The sequence below is a fragment of the Cryptomeria japonica genome, chromosome 9 (genome assembly GCF_030272615.1).
Source record: "Cryptomeria japonica chromosome 9, Sugi_1.0, whole genome shotgun sequence".
NCBI classification, from domain to species: Eukaryota; Viridiplantae; Streptophyta; class Pinopsida; order Cupressales; family Cupressaceae; genus Cryptomeria; species Cryptomeria japonica.
Window position 1 is genome coordinate 214,107,074 of NC_081413.1, and position 22,735 is coordinate 214,129,808.

A 22,735-nucleotide genomic window follows, 5' to 3' on the forward strand; every position below is an offset into this window, starting at 1 on the left:
ATTTGCATCGCCTATGGCTTGCTTGGAGGTGAGTGGACCCAAATCAATAGTCTCCATATCATACTCATTTGCTGTGATCTCTCCTTCATATTTATCAACCGTTGGAGTAGCTATTTGCAACTTTCTTGATCCCGAATCATTGCTAATCACCTTGGACATCTTCGTATCTTTTCTTTTATCGGTGACTTCTCTAGTCTGGCTTAGAAGGCTCACTATATCGTACATTGGTTCTTCATCAACTATTATCACTTCTTGGGCTAATCTTTCCTTAAGCCATTAAGGAATGGAGGATCTTCCTTCTTGAACCTGTGTTTCTTCACGCATTTGCTCATCTCTAGGTGGTGAAGTAGTCTCATCATTGTCTAATTCTTCATCTCCTTCGATCTCTTGGGTGTGATGAGTGAGATCTTCTTGTCCTTGTGATGATTTCTCTTTGCCTTTGTCATTGTGAACTGTGGATTCCATTGATTCATTTGCTCCTTGACTTAACTCCTTCTCCACTCTTTGTTCTTCATATCTCTCTTCCTGATTCAACTCTTCTTCATGCCTAGAGGAAGGATGACTGGAACTTGATTTATGCTTCTTCCTTGATGGCTCCTTTTCTCCACGATCATCCTTTCTCTTCGAACCTCTTGAGTGAGACGGTTGAGGAGCACTCCCACTTGTGCTTGCTTCATTTTCATCATCTACTTTTTCTTCTGAGTGGGATGTCATTATTATATTCTTCTCTTTCAACTTCTGGTGTTGTACGTCTATCCATATGCGAGTGTATTCCAAGACTTGTTTCATCAACCCCTTCAAATCCACGACCTCCACGCCAACCCATTTGATGTGGATCTCCTTGTTTTCTTTGGCGTCGGCTGATTGAAGATATTTGCTGCTATCTTGAACTTGATCAGCAACATGAAACAACTTACATTTCCTGATGAAATCGAGAGGTAGCCTGGAATACATCTTCTTCTTCACTTCTACATCATCTTGAATGTCCATCCAATAGTCCTCTAACTGCCATTGGTGTCTGTACTTCTTTCCCAAAATTTCTTTTACATTATCATATGGATCGAAGCAATCTCTAGGAGCGAATGGCATGAGTGAGTAGAGTGCTAACTCTTTCTCGACATCCTCAGCTACATTAATGGAAGGGCACACTTCAATAGAGTCTCCAAGCGTGATAGGAAAAGAAATACTGGTTCCATGCTTATGCCTATATGCCTTAACATATGCTGCCAATTGCCTCACCATCTCAAGTAGCACCACTCTATCTATCGGGTAGCGCGGCAACATATAGGGAGGAGTAGGACATCCTTGAATTTTGATATAGGTGAAATTCGGGAATTGGATGAACCATGCACCATGTTGTTCTACCAATGCTTGTGCCTTTGGAGAGAGTCTTTGTTGAAGTCCTCCTCGAAGTATCCTCTTGATATGCATAGTGAATACATCATTCACTCTCCTATAGTGCTATTTAGGTGGATGATGAAGCTGTGTATAACACTCATGCACTTTTATCTCTCCGGGTCTTCTTCCAACTACACCCATATCCATCAATCCTGGATACTTGTAATTTCTTGCAAGAGAGTATACGATGTAGGAGCTCATATAGAATGTTCTAGTGCGCATCAACCTTCTTAGCTGTAGATTAATACTGTTACTGATGAGCCTCGCCCAACTGATTGCATCTTTGCCATGAGTGATAGTCTCTATGAAGTAGAACATCCAGTCTTCGAAATAAGAAGCTTCGGGTTCGCCAACTACTCGATGAAGTCTCTAAATTCATCTTTGAAGTCCACCCTATGTAACTTATCAGGCCATCTGCTTCTACCACCTCTACTCTTCTTCAACCAAAACTTGTTGATGATCTTTGAACACGCATCTAGATCATCATCATAGGCGGACTTAGCTCCTTCCATGCTTATGTAGACCATGTCCTTAGGCTCAGGTAGATGAAATGCCTCACTAATTGCCTTTTCCGAGAGATATGCGAGCATTGTTCCATCCTTCGCCACTATTCTTCTTGAAGGAGAGTCGTAGTGTTGGGCACACTCCACAATAGCATTGCACCACGGGAGGGAAGCCAGCTGCATTTATGATCCCGCTATCAACCATTTTCTTGGCCGTAGCAGTAGGTTCACTTGTGTATGATGGGCGTCAGAACTTCTTGGTGTCGAACTTCCCGAGATTGGTATCTCCTATTTTGCTCCAATGAGATGTGATCCTGCTTTCGAATGCGCCTTTCTTCGAGTCTTCCTTGATGAGTGCATGATGGGTCATGGTTTTATTTGGTTTAGGAGCCGCCATCTTTCACCTATAAGAGATATATAAGTTAGGGTAATGGTGAAAAATATGCAAGATGCTGATGTAATGAAGCTTATTTACTTGATATAAACCAATCTTACATCTTAATGAATGCGAAATTTGAATGCTAGATAAGACTGATTTGCACCTTCAGATGAATTAAGGAGGTCTAATTTGCTAAAGGGAATTTTTTTCTGACCTTAATCAGACCTGTACCTGATTTTATATCAGTCAATATGATGTCTCTACCTCTAACTTCTGATATTTGACCTCAAAATCTGATCAATGATGTGACTGCTAATGTCCAAGAGTTTGAGGTTTTCTTAAATTCGCCTTGATTTTGCTGTTGAAAAATGAAATTCGCCCTTCAATTTGCAATCTTGGTGCTAAAATTCGCCCTTCAATGATGAATTCGCTTCTCCTTGGGGTAAATTCGCTGTAGATGATGATTGAATTTGCTATCTTGCTGATGAAATTTGCTAATCTGCTCCTGAAGTTTGCTGATTAGAGAGAGAAGGGTTTGATTCGATTCGATGTTTGAAATGAATGTTTGAACTCCCTCTTATAGGCAATTTTGGAAAGGTTGTGTCTCTCCCTATGTAGGCTGACTTGGTTTAATAAAATTAAACTAATAAATCCCTTCAAACTGGCCGACTTACCTCTTTAAATTTGGATTTTACTTTATTTAGGGGGCGACAAAACAATGTTTGATTAGTCCTTAAAGTGCATTAAAACATTAAGAAAATTCGCTCCACTACCTCAAGTGGTGAAGTTCGCTCATCTCCCTTGAATTCTTAAGTTCGCTCATCTCCCTTGAATCTTGAAGTTCGCTCATATACCTTGAATTCTGAAGTTCGCTCATCTTTCTTGAATTGTGAAGTTCGCTCATCTATCTTGAATTGTGAAGTTCGCTCATATGTCTTGATTCTTGAAGTTCGCTCATCTATCTTGAATTGTGAAGTTCGCTCATATGTCTTGATTCTTGAAGTTCGCTCATATGCCTTGAATCTTGATGTTTGCTCATCTATCTTGAATTGTGAAGTTCGCTCATATGCCTTGAATCTTGAAGTTTGCTCATCTATCTTGAATTGTGAAGTTCGCTCACTAATGCTCAAACATGAAGTAAACCTCTTAAGGGCTTGGAGATGAAGTGGATTTCAAACGAGTTTGCCTTCAATCACTTTGTTGCTTTATTGATTCAATCCTTAGGTTTCAAACGTTCAAACTCACACTCACACACATGCTCAAACAAGGCTCCTAGGGGAAATTCACCCTCATACCTCCAAACATGAATTTTGCTCCCCTAGCTCAATTCCTGAAGTTCACTCTCCTCCAATTCTTGAAGTTCGCTCTCCTAAGCTTAAACATGAAGTTCGCTACTAGGGGCTTCGAGATGAAGTAGATTGAAATTGAATACTAAGTACTTGCTTACTCACCTTGTTTCACTTCTCTCCATTCAAACTTACAAGATAAGGCTTTTGGAACAACTTCGCTCTTAGTCAAGGGTATTTGAAGTGAATTTCGCTCCTCATGAGAAGCATTTGAAGATTTCACCCTTTAATCTCGAGCACTTGGGGTGTCACTAACTAGTAGTTCTTTAGACTCTTCGGTTGAGCTTATGACTGACTCACATGGGATCTAGACCCTATGAACTTACTCATTTCACCTGCGAGAAGGAGAGACTAGACTAAGAGGCTAGGACCTAAAAAAGGGGGGTCCCCATCTTGATGGGGTGATGTGTGAAATGGTCACAACACCTGCCATACCCACGCCATACATAAGGAGGAATTATTATTATTTTTTGTCCACTTTAATACCACTAGGGATGGGAAATTAATATCGAAACTCCTTATACTCCCCTTTAAACATATGTCCCATCCATTAGTGATATAAATAAGTATTAAAATATGTCTTTTTTACTCCATATATGGCATCAAATAAGGTTAAATTAAATATTAACTAAATGCATTTAAAAAATATTAAGCATTTATTTTTGCATTTGATTAATAAATAACTCAAAAGTTCCCCTTACCATACACATTAGCCCATGGGAAACATATAATAGGCTAACGACCTCCAAAAACTTCGATCTAGAACTTCGATCTAGAGAGGGGAAAGTACAGTCCCCCACACCCCCAAAATTGCTTGTCCTCAAGCAATCTCAGTTCTGGATGCTGCAAAACCCACTCAGAGTCCCATGTAGCATCCTCAACTGGTAAGTTCTTCCACTTCACTAGGTACTCTCTGACAATCCTCTTGCTAAGAGTACGCTCCCTGGTGTCAATGATAGCTTTTGGAATGAGAATTAATTTCCCTTCCTCATCCAATGGTGGCAACTTCGAAGAAGGAACCACATTATGACCCAATGCCCACTTGAGGCGAGACACATGAAAAACATTATGTACCTTACTATTGGCTAGTAACTCCAACTCATAAGCCACTTCTCCAATCCTCTTGGAGATCCTAAATGGGCCATAAAATCATGGCTTCAGATTCTTTGATCCACTCTTTTTGAGTGTGGATTGCCTGTAGGGCTGCAACCTTAGGTAGACCATGTCACCCACCTCAAAAGTCCTCTCAATGCGATGCTGATCAGCATATTGGTTATGCTGATTTTGGGCTTGTTTCAAGTTTTCCTTCAAGGATTTCATAATGTCTTGGCTTTGCAATAATAAGTCCTTAGCATTAGGCACTCTACTGTCCCCAAATAATAGATCCATGAAGCTAGGAGGCTCATAACCATACAAAGCCATCAAGGGTGACATCTTGATCAACATGTGATATGTAGAGTTATAATAGTACTCACCAAGGTGAAGCCATCTTATCAATGCCGTTTCCTACCTTCCACCCACTTGTTTACAATTTCAGCCTGTCCATCGGTCTGTGGGCGATGACTGGTGCTAAGACTAAGTTTAGTCCCACTCAACCTGAATATTTCACGCCAAAACAAACTTAAAAACTTGTTGTCCCTTTCACTCACTACGTTCCTTGGTAGTCCATTAAGTTTGAAAGTCTCTCTAAAAAATAAGACTCCCACCCAATTGCTTCCAATGATGGTTTTTCTCTAGGTGTGTTTCTGGGCACAAAAAAAATGTGGCATGCATGTAGGCATTGGTGTTGACGCTCTACTAGAAGTAGATGAAGTTGTCGTGAAATCTTTTGGATACATGGACCACAAAGAGAGCCCACTATGCTCTAAAGTGCATCTTCATTTGATTCAAGGTGGATTGGAGCACCTTGAGAAGAAGCTATGGATGTTGCCATGACTGCCTTTGCCCTCTCCCTATTCATTTTTTTCTTTTCTTGTCACTGCAAGTAGGACATTCATTTCTCTTTTTTATTTCTCAGTTGGTCCTAGGACGATCCCTAGCATCAAAATGAGTAATGCCTACAAGATGGTATTTGAGGTGGTTTATGCCTACATGATATACTTTTTTGCATCTAGTGCAGAAACCTGACTTAAGCTCCAGTCCTTGATAGCCATATTTCCGAGCATGGCCTCTAGTTTCTACAAGATGAGTGCCTATAAATGATGGTGGTGGCATCGATGGGGTGGAGTTTGAGGCTAAACCGGATGTGGAAGTTTCTCTATTTGCTATTAGAAATTAAACATAGAAAGTGAAAGAACTTGTTAAATTTTTAATTAAAAAATAAAAAAACAATTTAAATTAGTTAAAATCAATAAAAATTTAATCTAATCTAAATATTCCAAACATTTTCTTAAAAACAAAGGTTCAAATAAAAAATAATTTGGGTATGAAAAAACAGTGAAAATAGTGAAATTAATAAAAAATTGACAAAAAAGGGTATTGAATCTAGTCTTGCAGAATTTAAATCTATTTAGAATACTTCATAATAGCACCGATTATTTTTTTAAACCTAGATGCAGCAAAAATGAAGTTAAATGTTTTAAAAAATAAAGAAAATGAAAAACATAAAATCTATCTATGATTCCAGCTTGCCTTTGAAATTCACCAAAAAATCTCTCCTAATCTTCTCTCCTCAATGCAAAAATGTTGCAAATGGCATGCTTGATGGTTGGGAGGGTTTACTTGTCTTGAACAACAAAAGAGAGTGCTAAAAATGAAAATAAAATGACCTTTTACCTATCTGCGGGCTTATGTTTCTAAACCATAGAGCTTTTTTGTCAAACTCGTTGAGTTTTGGCAAAAGACTCACCAAAAACTTGGCAAGCAAAACTGGCAATTTTTTGGTGGAAATACTTAGAGAAAAAAAATCAGCAAGTACTTGCCGACTCAGCGAGTACTCAACGAGTAGTCCATCTATAATCGTTGTTTCTTCAACCCATCAACATGGTGCAAGAGCACACGAACAGACATGCAATCAACTCCAGCAAACAACATTTGCTAATTTGTTTGTCTCAGTTTGGTTTTGGTTTTTTCTTGGCATCTCTCATTTAGCTTGTAGAATCTCGACTATCATGATGGAGGGTTAAAAGGAAAGTTTTAAATATAGATTTGGACATGAAGGAAAGTTCAGATAGCTGATTGCTAATTATATTGTCATTAAAGGTTCTTGAATGTATTCTTTGTTAATCAACAATCAATATGGTGCATCTAGAGATAGTCTATGGTCAAGCTAAAGTCACACTCAAGATGAGAAATTAGGTGATGGAACATCCTTGTGGTTGCATATAGGAATCATCGCTGCAAATTGTAATCAATTTCAATAAAATCTCTGTACAAAGCGAACTCAAGAAGACCATTTTTCTTTTGTAATGATTGCAGGTTGTGTACAAAAGCTTTGGAACAAGGCATGGACGACCATCAAAGTCATAAAGGATTCAAGAATTTTGTCAAATGTTGTAGTTGCAACTGCCCTTGTAGACATGTATGCAAAATGTGGAAGCATAGAAAGGGCATGCGAACTATAGTCTCATGGATCGCAATGATTACATATATGCACAAAATGGATATGTTGAAAAGGCTTTAGAAGCTTTCAAGCAAATGAATTGATAGGAGTAAAGATAAATTTAGTAACCTTTACGAGCATCCTAGTGACAAGTAGAAGCTTTGAAATAGGGATTTGTGACTCTTCTGGCAAGTGCAAAATCAAATTAAATAAAACTCATAAAAACTTATCAAGTGGAAACCTTTCAGCTTCCATTGTGCGCTGAAAGAAAATAAATGCCACAAAGGAATGGCATCTTGATCGACTAAGTAGATGAGCTAATGCAGATTGAAAGGACAGAAAATATGAAAAGACATCGATAGAGGTGAAATGTGAATCGATAGAGAATAAAAAATGTGATATAAGTAGGCAATCCAAGGGGGCATTGAAGGTAGTAAGGGGGGCCTAAGGGAAGTATGGGCCTAGAGAACAGTATAGAGGCATCGGCCTAGAAAAAAATTAAGTAGAGAGGGACATAGTGTGTGGCTGTGAAAAAGAGGAAGGAGAGTGAGGGAATAGTGGGAGAGCAAGAAGGGAGCATGCGGCTTGAAAGAAAAGCCAATGGAAAAGGGAAGTTTGTGCATGAAGAGTGAGTGCATGAAACAAAGGGAACCATGTAGAGAAGTGAGCAGATTGTGACAAATAAAATGTGTAGAGAATAGAAGGAATGAATGTATAAGAGTGTGTGGAGATTGTATGAGCACAGTGTGAATAGTAGTAGAATAAACCACAGGAACATTGAAACTAATGATTTGATGTTTGTCATTGAATTGTAATATGTTCTTGGCCCATTCAATATGTTGTAGTTTTGAAATGTTTCTATGAAAATTGATTTAGGAACAAAATTATTTTAATTTGCAATATGTAATTAAATGAAAGGTAGAGAGTCTTTTGTTTTTTGTTTTGTATGTTGAAGTTGAAAGTTCCTATTGCATCAATTGGTATCAGAGCTAGAGGTATTGATCATGTAGAGTCTACATCAAGAATTGGGGGTGAAGTTTGAAGCGGTAGAGTTGTTTGAGAGTCTCAAGAGATTTGTTGCAGGTGTGTGAGGAATCCTAAACAATTGAGATTTGAGAGGGACAAGTCGTGGAAAGAGATTTGAAAGTGTGAAGCGGTTGTGGAGAGTGTTGATTTTCCCAGGTTTTATTGGATGTATTTTAATGTATATATCTGATTCAATCTGATACTTGCATTCTTGGAATTCTATATGTTCTCAAATTGAATAACATTATACTATATATATTCCTTTGGAGAGGCATGTCCTTGAACGGACATGTCTCTCCTTTAATTATAATAATTTAATCAATATTATAATGTTTCATCAATCAATTATTAATTTAGAATAATATAATAGATTAATATTGAATATTAAATTTTATATGATTAATAATAATATATTATTATTAATCAACATATATTATATGTATTCTAAATGATCATTCGACTGAAGCTACAAACATTAACACTCCCTCTTAGCTAGGGAGGATGATCAGACAAAATGTGTAGTGATCTCCCATGTCAACACTTATGGCCCTCACCATAGCTACACAAAACATAATTAACACTCCCTCTTAGCTAGGGAAGATAAAATCAATGCAAATGCATTAAGTCTAGATTAATTATGGAATAGAGAAAATATTATCTCACTATGATATCAGGAAGTATGGTATAAACAAGAATATCAAGGCACATGATATTCACCATAACTCAAATATCATCTCATGATATTGGGAGTATTTGCATCAACCATATGATGCTCATCACAAGGGACCATAGTTTCAAGGTGTGAATTTGCCTCCGTCGACGATTCTATTCACAAGCTCTTGCGTGGATTGCCTCTGTAGGTGATTCTATCCATAAGCTCTTGTGTGGATTGCCTCAATCGGCGATTCTATCCATGAACTCTCATGTGGATTGCCTCAGTCGGCGATTCTATCCACAAGCTCTTACATGGATTGCCTCAGTCGGCGATTCTATGCATGAGCTCTCACGTGGATTGCCTCAGTCGACGATTCTATCCACAAGCTCTTATGTGGATTACCTCAATCGGCGATTCTATCCATGAGCTCTCACGTGGATTGCCTCAGTCGGCGATTCTATCCACAAGCTCTTACGTGGATTGCCTTAGTCGGCGATTCTATCCATGAGCTCTCACACGGATTGCCTCAGTCGACGATTCTATCCACAAGCTCTTAAGTGGATTGCCTCAGTCGGCGATTCTAACCACAAGTTTTTACATGGATTGCCTCAGTCGGCGATTCTAACCACAAGTTTTTACATGGATTGCCTCAGTCGGCGATTCTATCCACAAGCTCTCATGTGGATTGCCTCTGTCAGCGATTCTATCCACAAGCTCAAGTTATTGTAAGATCGTCACCTTCCAATAACCTCAAAAATACAAGTGGAAATCATTTGGAAGTCATCACTTCCTTATGATTTACACAGGGCCCATAAGACATTAAATTATTTCATTAGTATAATAATAAATTGAATCAAGTTTTACCTCATAAGTGTTTCACCTTCAATGGTAAAAATCCCTCTCAATCACTATGATTGAAATTGTCACAAGTTGACTGAACCATCTGCTCCCTCTGAAGCTCAAGTTCTTGTATCAACCTCTTGTCCTCTTTTGAAATGTCAGACTCCCTCTGCATCTGGTCTCAATCATCAATTCGTTTATAAGCATCAATTTATTTCTCCCTTTAATTCAATTTTATTGTGCTTTCGTCCTGAAGATATGTCAGAGAGAGATTACAAATAGCTCATAAACTAAATTATCTCGAACAGAAATACCAATGATAGAAGCATACAAGATTTTACTAGCCAATATTATAGCATAAATTACAAACTCAATAATTCATGTGCCTTAATAAAACATGGAATACTTATCTTAAGTTTAAAACATTTCCTTTCATAAGGTGAGCCCATATAAGAAATATCATGCATGAATCATCTCTCATCATAATTCCCTTTGAATGATGTAGAACATTTTCATAATTTTGATCAACACTTTCATTATGATCTGCCACACACAGTCGTTAATAACTTTTGCAATTTACCAAATTTATCCAATCTCCTTGGTGAGATGTTATAAAATCTAATTACAAACATTTCCTCCAAGTTATAGCCAGATCCAACGGTTAAAACAAAAGTTATGACATTTTTCCCAAAACTGCTAACCCTAGGTAGGGTTTCAAGTGACCTGCACCAAAGTCGTCATATCTTGCACAAAACTGAATCAAATTTGATGAGATAAACATATTTGAAAACTAGAAACACAGATCTTTCCATCCATATATTCTGGTCCTCATTTTGAGGCCAACCAAGGGCCGTACAATGGCATATTTCAGACTGAAAATTCTAAAAAAAAACTGAATTCTCCAACCCTCTCCAACCTCCAAATTAAACTTCACAGTTTTATTGGATGTATTTTAATGTATATATCTGATTCAATCTGATACTTGCATTCTTGGAATTCTATATGTTCTCAAATTGAATAACATTATACTATATATATGCCTTTGGAGATGCATGTCCTTGAACGGACATGTCTCTCCTTTAATTATAATAATTTAATCAATATTATAATGTTTCATCAATCAATTATTAATTTAGAATAATATGATAGATTAATATTGAATATTAAATTTTATATGATTAATAATAATATAATAATCTAACATAATAATATATTATTATTAATCAACATATATTATATGTATTCTAAATGATCATTCGACTGAAGCTACAAACATTAACAGAGAGCTCAAAACGATTGTTGCAAGTGTGGGAAGTCCTGAGTGATTGAGAGCTCGGAAGTTGCGAAGAAAAACGTGCCCTCAGCCAATTTCACCCCAAATTTTTATTGCTCGGATTTTGATAAAACTCCAATCAATCTTAGGGTTTTTTGATGCTGTGGACACGATGGCAACCTTCGTCTTGCTCCAAAATTGATAAAAAAATTGCCCACCTGCATATCCACAAAAAAAAAATCAGTGTCCCTACAATGCTTCTAAGTAAAGAAAACCTTCAAAGCTTGAGAAGGAGCTTGTTGATACCATGTTAAAATTCCAAAGCTCTGATACCATGTTGAATTTTCAAAGCTTTGATACCATATTGAATTTTCAAAGATTTGATACCACGTTGAACTTAGTAACACAAAAGATTGCAACACAAGCCTGCGAGATCAAATGACAAACAAAAACACTTTCCACAAATGAGAGCTGCACAAAAGATTGCTATATTACTTGCTAAGGGTAGAACTCGAGACTTAGAATTAACACAACAATAGAGAAACAAAAGATTATTTTATCATTATTTGAAATCTATCTTCAATACGTGCAAATAAAATCAAGAGGAATTAAGCCTCACAGGTAGCAAAAAATCACAGCTCACACAAATTTTCCAAGAAAATAACCTTTCCCACAATCCAACTTTTCCAACCAAAAACAAATCCAAAAACTATCACAAGTTTCCCCAAATGGGTCCTAAATAGCCTCCCTACAATTTGGAGCCAAAATTACAATTTGAAATTTAAATTTTGGCGGTCTGGCGCCAAAACTTGAAATTGGAAATTTTAAATTTGAGCAAGATTAAAAAACTGGAAACTTTCCGAAAAGTTGTCCAACTTCCGGTAGCCACAACTTTTGATCTGGTGGTCGGATTGACGCACCGTTTGAACCGTTGAAAATCTCTCAAAGTGAAGCATATTCTAAGGCTCCGCTTCATCGATTCCCACAAATTTCGGGGCCATTCGGGACTGTTTAGTGCCTCAAATCTGACTTAAAAGAATTTTCAAATGATTTTTGGGAAACTGAAACTTGAATAACTTTCAAACTGTAAAAGATTTTGACCTAATTCTTTCACCAAAGTGCTTATTTTTCTGTTTTGAATCTTCCCACCAATTGCTGTCTCCATCCACCTGCAAATTGAAACTTTCTAAAAATAGCAAGTTGGCTAGAAAAAGCAGTAGAACAATTCTGACAGTTGGAATTTCTAATTCGCCCAAATGGGTATCCAAAAATGCAAAACATTAAAAGGAAACTAACAAACAGGATTTTTTTTTGGGTGATGTAGGATTGCCCTTACACCACCAGATGCTCCTGCATCATTACTCAAAAGCAAAGAATACAAAATGAATTACAATTGTACAATGAAGTTCTTATAGAGAAAACATAGAGCTAAATTTAGGAGAGCTGAAGTGCAAGCATGGGGAGCTAAATAAAGCTCAACTAGATGCACAAAAGCTAAATTAGAAGCAAGCACTCTTAAGTGAACTTAAGAAAAAAAGCATAAATAGTTGTAAAAAAACAACTAATCGCTAAATATGCTCTAACAATTTATAGCTATTGATAGACATATTTTCAATAACATGAAATTTAACTATCTTTGGAAGCTATTTTTTGAGATAAATGACCCAATAATATGTTAGGTGTTTGAATGTATTCAAGGAAATTATAAAAAGCATTTCCTACAAAATAAAGTCATAGGAAATATCAATGTTCAATAGTTCTTTATATCTCTAGTAATGCATCATCCGTGATCTTGAGTTGGAATCCATACACATTGACAATAAATCTGATGTCATCTGCCCTGATTTCCAGCAAAATGTTTGTCATTAGTTCTTCTGTAATACCCAAGGACAATTGACCATCTTGTGGTTTAGTCTGTAAAAATATGTAAATGAAAGAGTAGTCAGGAAGTTTCTGTAAACATTACGTTCAAAAATTAAATTAGACAGATGTCAAAAATAAATTAATAAATGAATTAAGAGGCTACATTGTCATATAGGTGAAGTAAGAGATAACAACCAAGGCATCATTTATTCTCTCGAATCTTCTTGCAATTACATATTGAGGAAGTTGGTTTCTTCTCATTGCAGATTGATCCCACTGAAATCCAGATTGGAATTCCTCTATTAGTTTTTACAATACACTTAATTTTCCTTAATAATATTCTGAGACAACATATTTAAAGATAAAAAATGTGACTATACTGACTGTTTGTAGCACAAAAGCATTCTAGAAACAAAGTATAGCTACTAAAACAGCAGAATTAAGCATCAGATTAAAATACAGCAAGACAAAAATAGAGTGTGAATGATAGAAAAATTAAAATTCTCCCCTATAGGTGCCAAACAAGATCCTAAAAAGACCAAAAGTATTAAACAGGTTACATTCACAACCATATCAGAGATGATGTAACAGTAATATCTATACCAGCTGAAGTATAACTTTAACCATCTAATATGTACAGAAATTACATCAATGACTTATCATTATAGTTCTTTATAAACATGACCATCAACAAGGAAATATAAGGCCAAATTCCTCCCAATACTTTTAGGAGTCTAGACCTTGATAAAACCCACTGCACTCTACATCATGTTTGCATTTTAATTCAAACTTTTCAGTGCATAACTATAGAACAAAATAGATGTGCAATAGAACCACCCCTTGAAATAGATGTAAAGCTTCTTATAAATTAAAGTTAATTTAATATATACTTACTAATAATCATTTTTGAAGTTCTTTGTAGGGTGTTCATAATCATGTTGAATAAAATTGAAAGTGATTTGTTTTTGGATTCACCTAGGGCAAAAGGCTGGCACACTTTAATGCAAGCAAAAAAATTTAATGCTTTTTGACTAAATAAAACCCTATGATTATTACACACTTTTATGTTGTTCAACTAAAAGCAGTGTTGTTCAACTAAAAGCAGAGATTGAATAGTGCAAGTACACATAAAGATTGAATAGACTTAAGTACATACACCAAAAGTTCTAAGATAAACACAACAATCACATTCAAAGATACAAAAGACTGACTTAACACATATTGTAATAAAAGCTTTTAGTAATTATTAAGTGATATTTAACTCATAAAAGTAGAATAAAACATATGGTGGAGCACTTCAACAATAATTTAGAAAAAAAAAATATGCATACTATATTATGTTGGATGAATAATTTTTTTGGATTAATAATAATGAATAATCTATGATCAACAATTTCAGCAACAAGAAAGAATGAGAACTACCATTAAAAATCCAAGTGCAAACAGCACTTATTTATAATTTTAAAGGCTATTCCATGAAAATTAATTGAAGAAATTAACTACACATTAGCTACTAATTGCTTCAATGACATGCAATGACTTCTAAGTGATTCATACAACTACAGTACTATGCTACATATCCATACTTTCAATCTATTGTAGTTGTTTCAATGTGCAGCATGGTAGAGAGATTTCAATATTGTAATTTGGTGGCATTGAAGAACTTTATAGAAAATTGTTCCTCTCATTATTTTGAGAATTGTTTGATTTACATATTTTGATAACATTGTTTCCCATGCATTGATGGAATGTATGTGATTCCATAGCATGTTAACATTCTCTTCCTGCCAACCATTTTGGTTGTTATTGCCATAGTTGAAAAAATTGGAGACGACAACTACTCGGTGAACCCAAATTCTTTAAAAAATGGAGACTAAAAATAACTTAGCAAATGCATTGAACAATTGAAAATGCATAATTTTTAAAAAATATTCCTCAAAACACACATTACTAATTTCCATCATATATAAATCAGAATTAGAGTTTAATACATATCATAGACCAAAAAAATGAGTGCAACCTGTAAATGCATATGAACTTCAAGTTTCAGTATCAATAAAAATCATAAATTATAAATTTCATCTACAATTAAAGCTCAAAAAATTATATTGTTTCTATGTGGGTGTTGTGGCAGTGCATAGTATAACTATATATACAATATCCTTGACAAGTGTGAAGAGCACACGAATATATTGAGAGGAGGGGGGCTGAATCAGTATATCTACCAACTTTTACATTTTCAAACTTGATTAGATGTAATAGCAATAGTTTATAAAGCTTAATCAACCACACATGTAAATAAGAACACAAAGGAACACAAGTTTAATGTGGAAACCCTAATGGGAGATCACAACAAAGTAATGCTTTTATATAATAATTCTTTTACAACATTTGTAGGCACCAACATACTAGACGTACCAACCCCTAACTTACTTTGTGAGCACCCACCCATTGGAAGCACCAATTCCCACTTTTGAATTCGTAGGCACCAACCTACTAAAAGAAGCAACCTCTTAATTGATTCGTGAGCACCAACTCACTAGAGGCACCAATCTCTTGATCACTTCATGAGCACCAACTCACTAGAGGTACCAACCCCTTATGCTAAGTTTCCACCTTGATAGTGTTGCTTCTACAAGGGATGATGGATGATTTTAGTCTTCACCAAATATGCAATAAACTTTCTCTTGTATTGAATTCAAATATGCCCCAATTTCTCTTCTCAAACTTCTATAAAGATGTAGTTCAATTAACTTGAGTCTACCCCAAATTTACTTTACAAAATGCTATTATGCTGTTATAATGTCATGTCCCCTTGATCATTATATATAATCTAAATGAAACAATTATTATTATTAATTGATATAATAATTACCGACAAATAATTATTTGAAATTTCTTTATTTATTAAATATTATTATTTAATTAATATTTATTAATAATAATATTCTAGAAATATTCAAATTAAAAAATAAATTATATTTTATATTATTATAAATAATAAACATAATTTACATATTATAAACACATTTATATATTTAAAATAATAAATATATAATTGTGAAGATCGGGGGACATTACACAAAGACTTTATTCATGTGATGAAGCTGACTCCTAATCAGAATAACATATGAGTGAAATTAATAAAGAAGATAATAGTTAACATTAAGGAGACAGCATGATAGAGGAAAAACAAAGATTTACGGGCAATAATAAAGATATATATGACATATATTACAGGTTTACACGTGAAGGAATACATATGGTGTGAACCATATATGATTTCCTTATTAATGGTGTAGTACTTAATAACTTACAAAACTAAGCAATTCGTAAGAATTAAAATTAATGCAAGGAAACCACGTTAAAAGGTCAAAGTTAATACATTGTTTATTGTAAGGAGGTGTTGTTTCTAAGAGAAGAGGTACTTTTGATTAAGTTATCGAAACATTAATACAAGAGTGACGTCTGTATGAAGAGACGTGTCTTTTCGATAGAAGAAACATATAAATATTGATTAAAAATGGAGTTCGTGGGGGGGGGGTTATTGGAAAAAAACAGGAATCAGACCAGATCAGAACCATTATAAAATACAAGCAGTAACATCCCTATTCTTGGTGGTATGCATATGGATGTGTCTGATATGAATGCTTAATTTATATAACCCAATAATGCTTTATGCAGAATTTAATAATAATACTAATTGCAAAATGTATTATATAATTTCATAACAATGGCAAACCAGATCTGACATGTGTCAGATCTGTCTGCTTTATATCAGCTACTTAATATATTAATAATTAAGGTTTGAAAGCAGTAGTAGTATTAACGATTTATAAAAAAGTAATCAGCAAAGACATTAATAATTGGTAGTACAATTGTATATACACATATATAAAGATGTCTTGATTAGAAAAATAATAATATAAATGTAGTCAGTAATATAATAGTTATAAATATAGATATTACTATAATAATTATAATATCTTTAGAAACTAATCTGCAGTAATGCATAATAATTTATACAATCAGAAATTAATAAATATGTAAATGATATATAATGAATCACAATAAAATTAACTATCTAGTATGATAGAGTTAATTATCTATTGGGGTAGATGAACCATTTACTTATTACCAAGCTGATCGATTGAACTATGGAATATCACCGATTCGATTCATGTTAAGTTAGATTTGTCTCCTAATCAATTAGTTTAAGTCATAAGTATATTGAGAGGGATTAATTATGCTGAAAACAAGCCTAGACCTAGTAGGGGACACTACATCTCATATTAAGTTGAAATTATTGTCTCAGGATTGGATCACAGCAAATCCCAAACGGGGACATTACATATAATATCTTGAATCTGCTCCTTAATTTGGCGTGTATCTCTTTATCTCTACTCAATACATCACACACTTCTCTCAATCATTCCAAATCTCAAATTTGATATGATCTTTCCATTTACAACCCTCTTAAAGCTAGGTGTATATACGGATTGTCTTCAAGGCACACACAGTACACACTCGAATGATTTTCACATGTCATTTATATCTTCAACGTTTCTCTCAAGAGACACCATGCTCCCCAAGAGTTACATTGTTCTTTGAAGGACATACTTTTTAGTAAGCAACTCACACCCTTCAAAAAATAAACACATTTTTTATTATATTACTCTTTTTGAACAACAAATACTAATCGTTGTCTTTAGGAATTTATTCTTCTTCCTTGATCATTGCTAATATAAAAATGAATATAAAAACTGCATTAGTTTAGTAACTAAAAGAAGCAACTATCTACTCTCAATACAAACTCTATTGAAACATTAAAATTTTAAATGATAGTGACTAACTAAAATATATATTTTGAAGTTCTATTATTTTACCATATACTATGGAAGTCACATAACAAGCTTGGTTGGTTTAATGAGAGAAGGAATTACGTTATAAAAATGGAACAATTGATTATGTATGCAAGAATCCATAGGTGAAGTACAAAATCCTATTTGCTTCCGAAATCCTTTAGGACCTATACCAATCTTGTTACATTCATTTCCAAATGTGTAGCGTGTTCTTTCTATCAACATCCATCTATTATAATCATAGTCAAGTCCGTTGCCCTGAAAACAAACAAAAAAAAAATTGTTGCTTGAGAGTATGAAATCATTTTAAAGTTCAACTTTACGAGGAAATCACAGTTGAGGAAAATAAATAATGAGAACTGATTGTACAAGAAAATGAAAATGAAAATGAGTCATAATATACACAGTTACACTGACTGAGATGGAAAAATAAAGATGCCCTCAGTAAGTAGTTGTATATTTTAAGATAGGTAAATATAATAGAGATAATATAGCTGTAAAAGGTATCTTCAAATCCATTGCATGGATCTAAATAATTCTTTTTGAGATTATTCATTTTCTAGCACACTTATATACATGTATAGTTGTTGACAATTTCCATTTGTACCAATTTTCTTTCACAAAAAGATTGAAATGATTGAGTTTTAAGAGGGTATGGAGTCTTATAGATTTAGGTGTCAAGGGAAGAAATGGCAAAATCATCAAGCCTTATATTCCTGAATAATGAATTCTTCATGTGATCTGCAAACCTATAAAGAAATGTGTGTAGGTTGTAATGAAACAATGATATAACTCCTTGCTGGAGAGCACACACAGGAGCTGGTCGCTTGACTTGATGGTAAAATATTGTAAAATGCAAATGGATTTAGAAAAACCAAAGTACTATTGATCGAGATACAGAAAGACATGAATCTCATTTCATATCTAAAAGATTTTTGTATAAACCAGGCATCAATTACTTTGACACTTTGACGCTAGAGGTTAAAAATACTAAATTGACAAAGTTTTCTTTTCTCTAGATGCTACCTTGGGTTTGGATATACATGAAATGAATGTGTTATGTCATGTTTTGCATGTCGAGAAACAAGATCTCGATCTTTATGTAATATCCCTTGCCACTTCTGATATAAATTTTCAGACTTCTTGACCCTTGAAGAATCATGTCAAACAATTTGCATATGACTGATATAAAACTTCAGATTTGCATACTTCAATGGCAATGATATTAAGGCTTGCAAACAATTTCTAAATTGTCTAATGGCATCCTAGAATGGATATGCAATAGCTTTTTGTGTTTTTAATGCAATAAGATGAACACCCAAAGCTGACTGTAATTTAGACAAACAGTTGGCATGTAGCCTTGAACAATATACAAATGAGATGCAACTGAGATGTAACCTTATTACTCCATTTATTTATGAGATAAAGGATTCATTACAATGATCAAATATGTGCCCATTGACCTATCAGCCTAGCATGGAATACTCAGAAATCTGAAGACATATGGCAGCCATGGGGGTCTGCTTACAACTGAAAAATAATAAGAACAAATGATGCCAAATGAACCTGATTATAATCGCCAAGGCTGGTGGTTGAAGAAGCAAGCAAAATCCCTTAATTTGGAGCTCTCCTAATGCCAAATCGACTGGTTCTACAAATTGCCCCTGCTGCAGGTAGTAAGGACTGATAACAATTAATCATCAGCATGAAGATCTCCTTTAAACCCCTAGGAATGATCGCTGTCCTCTCCCAAGTGTAGCGCTATCTCCCTTTGCCAAGTTCGATGCTCAAATGGAAAGGTATGAGTGAAATCGTGGGAAAGGAGGTGTGGTACGATCTGCTTCAGACTGGCATATCAGCTGCAACTTCACTCCATTCTCCTCCAAAATGCAACAATGGAAATCGCCCTTCCTTCTAGATAATATCGCTGCCTTCAAACCTTTGAAAGGATGCATTCACTGTGACATATGAGAAAAATCGTGGTAGCTGGAGGTCTAATACAAAACATCTCAGATCTGATATCAAACTCAATTAGCTCAGTATGAAGGACTGAATGTCCCTCACTCTCAAGGCAACCCTTCGGAGGATCTCTCACCCCCTCAGTTATGCAGATCGAAGGGAGGTATCATTCCCTAAGACCAAATCTGCGGACAACCCTTGGCTCCACAACCACAATACAAGAGAAGATAACAAAAAACTGATGCCCAACCATGAATTACCCTCCTCTATTTATTCTTTTCATATCCCATGATAAGATTCCTTCCTTATCAGGTAGGTACACTTTATTATTATTTATTACACATGTTATTTTAATTGCACTTTTAAAATATTACTTCATTATAATTAAAGTGCACACGTCTCATGATACGTGTTATCTCCTTATTTTGCCATAAAACCAAGTAGAAATAGAATGTGAAGCCACCAATTTCCGCCAAGTCGACCCCCTAATCAAATCCTTGGCCTACAAGGGTCAAATTATAGGCCAACCTCATGAATGTCCACGTGCTAAGGAGAAGGGGACATTACACTTTATTTCCCCACCAAAGTATACTTCACTGTACTTCTCCCAAGACTAATGTTACTTTGTGCGTTGTAATGTCCCCTTATATGATCCTTTAGAGTTTGCGACTGATTTCTTAAAAAATCAATTGCAAAAGTTTCTTTTTATTAAGCTAGTGTTTCAAATTCATTGGGAGAGAGGCAAATGTAATGCCAATTATCTTGATGATTAGATTGTTCAACAGTACTTGTATGAAAATGGTGATTTCACAGTCTTACCAGAATATTGGATCTGATATATATATATATATATATTGGAAGGTGCTTGCAACTTATACTAAGATATAATAGGTATTCCAAATATATTGATATATATGTTGAATTGTACAATGTAAATACGTTAATGATTGCATGATTATCCGTGTGTCTGCAAGATCAAAACATATCAATAATTTGTTGTCTCTGATATCTTTGGAAATATATATGCAGACCTCCTTCTGCTAATCTGCTAATTACCCTCCTGACTTATAACCTGATGACTTGCTCTTATACCCTTTAAACTCGAAAGATTGCCTCTCTTGAGGAGTGACGAGACACACCTCTTACCATCAGGTCCCTTCATAACAAATCGAGAATGTTGGTTTGATTTCTTCAATAAATCGTAGGTTGAAGGATGCTTAATGATTATCGGATATACCCCTGAATTCTGTCGACTGCCAGACTCCTTTGCAATGCTCTGTGACTCCACAATTAACAAAGGCAAACATATTGTCCACGCTGGTGGAAAAGCTACAGAACCTCCGATATGAACACCGGTCTTTTGTATTTCTCAGGCCCGACAACTAGGACTCTTAACTCAATAATATTAATCCACCAATATCGCAGAGAGCAGCTTATATCGATTAGTAGTAAAAGTCTCTATATCTTAATTATTATTTATCGATACTTCTATAATCGCTATCTCTGAAGATTTGTGGTCAAAGATAATTATAGATTTCATTTTCCTATCTTGGCTACGCAGCTTTCCTTGTTTCTTGTATACATGTATGCAAAGGCAGACAAATCTGACATGTGCCAGATTTGGTCTGCCACTAGGTATTAATTAATATTGACTGCAAATCAATATTTTATTTAATAATTTATTATTATAAAGGTAAATGGTTATTCATTATTCAATAATAGATTGCCATAGAAATAAATGGATGATTATTCAGTACCAAATAAGTGTATTGATATTTAATTTAATTTCATTTTTATGTTTATTCTTTTGTATTTTAATTTTTATTATCATTATTTATTATTAAATTATATTTCAAAGTGGAGACATCACAGTCTCCCCCACTCAAGATTGCTTGTCCTCAAGCAATGATCATGGAGTGTTCAAAATGATTCAAATGGCTTTGGAAATACACATTGAATAAACATGCTGAAAATACATCAGACATGAAACAAGAACAGAGAATACACATAAAACACGGAGCAAACATATGCAAACATGGAGCATACACACGGAAACACCTATTGTTAGGTTCTTGACACTCACTAAGAGTATCCTCTACATTCACTAAGAATGTCCTTACCACTCACTAAGAATGCTCTTGGCACTTGCTAAGAGTGCCCCAAACATTCACTGAGAATGTTCATAGCACTCACTAAGAGTGCCCCTGACATTCACCAAGAATGCCCCTGACATTCACTAAGAATGCCTTGTTTTCTTTGTGATGTCCCCTTCTAGCTAGAGACATCACTCTAGCTTGTGATTAGCCTATCAAAGACCCTCGTAGGCTAGTAGGATTGGATAGAGGGTCACCTTGGCGTGGAGATCTTCCGGGGACAGAGCAAAGTACACTTCTGGGTTGCCAGAGTTTGTTTATGATGAGTTTTGCTTTGAGTTTTGCTTGGCCAGGCTATTTTTAGCAGTTGGAGATGGACCCCTGCTATTTTTAGCAGACATCACGGTCATATGGGTGGTCAACTAGTGAGCTCCAGTTTCAGACGGCATAGCTAAATTCAAAATATTCGTGGAGTTAGACAAGTTTGAATTGTTGGCGGCATTATTGTACATGGGAATAACATTAGTTAATTATGTGTAATTGTTTTGGTTAGTTGGCAACCGAGGGGTGGAAGTTGCGGTGCGACGGTTGGCGCTCGCACCCCCTCGGTACCCTTTTATACTCCGGAATGTAACTTGTAAAAGACACTTATTATGAATAGAACATCTGATATACTTTGTCTGATATTTACGGCATTATTCTGCGTCATGTTCTTTATGTCTTAAGTTATTCACCCGAGAGGGCAAACATTTGGCGCTGTTGCCCAGACGAACTCGGGAACAGAAGACACGGATGGCGCACAGACACAATGGGCCTACCCGTTGGTGAAGTAAACCCGGAGGCCGACGACACGCGGACAAAACTTTACACAGGAGAAGACACGGCAATGCGAGAATTTTCGATTTTGCTCCAGGTAGCCATTCAGACATACGTTCGACGAGAAGCGGCAGAGGCAGAAATCCCACCAAGTGCCGTGTGGACAGCGCTGGAGGTTAGC

General features: G+C 35.3%; 1 protein-coding gene across 1 annotated transcript in view; it reads right to left on the bottom strand.

The window, feature by feature from the left end:
- The window catches only part of LOC131044535 (protein HAPLESS 2), a 348,241-nt gene that overhangs the window by 141,146 nt on the left and 184,360 nt on the right, over positions 1–22,735 (bottom strand). Inside the window, exons 9-11 of the mRNA XM_057977882.2 lie at positions 17,768–17,944; positions 13,020–13,100; positions 12,772–12,875 (exon numbers count right to left, since the gene is read on the bottom strand). Coding sequence (XP_057833865.2) covers positions 12,772–12,875; positions 13,020–13,100; positions 17,768–17,944 — 362 coding nt within the window. The remainder of the gene's footprint in view (positions 1–12,771; positions 12,876–13,019; positions 13,101–17,767; positions 17,945–22,735) is intronic.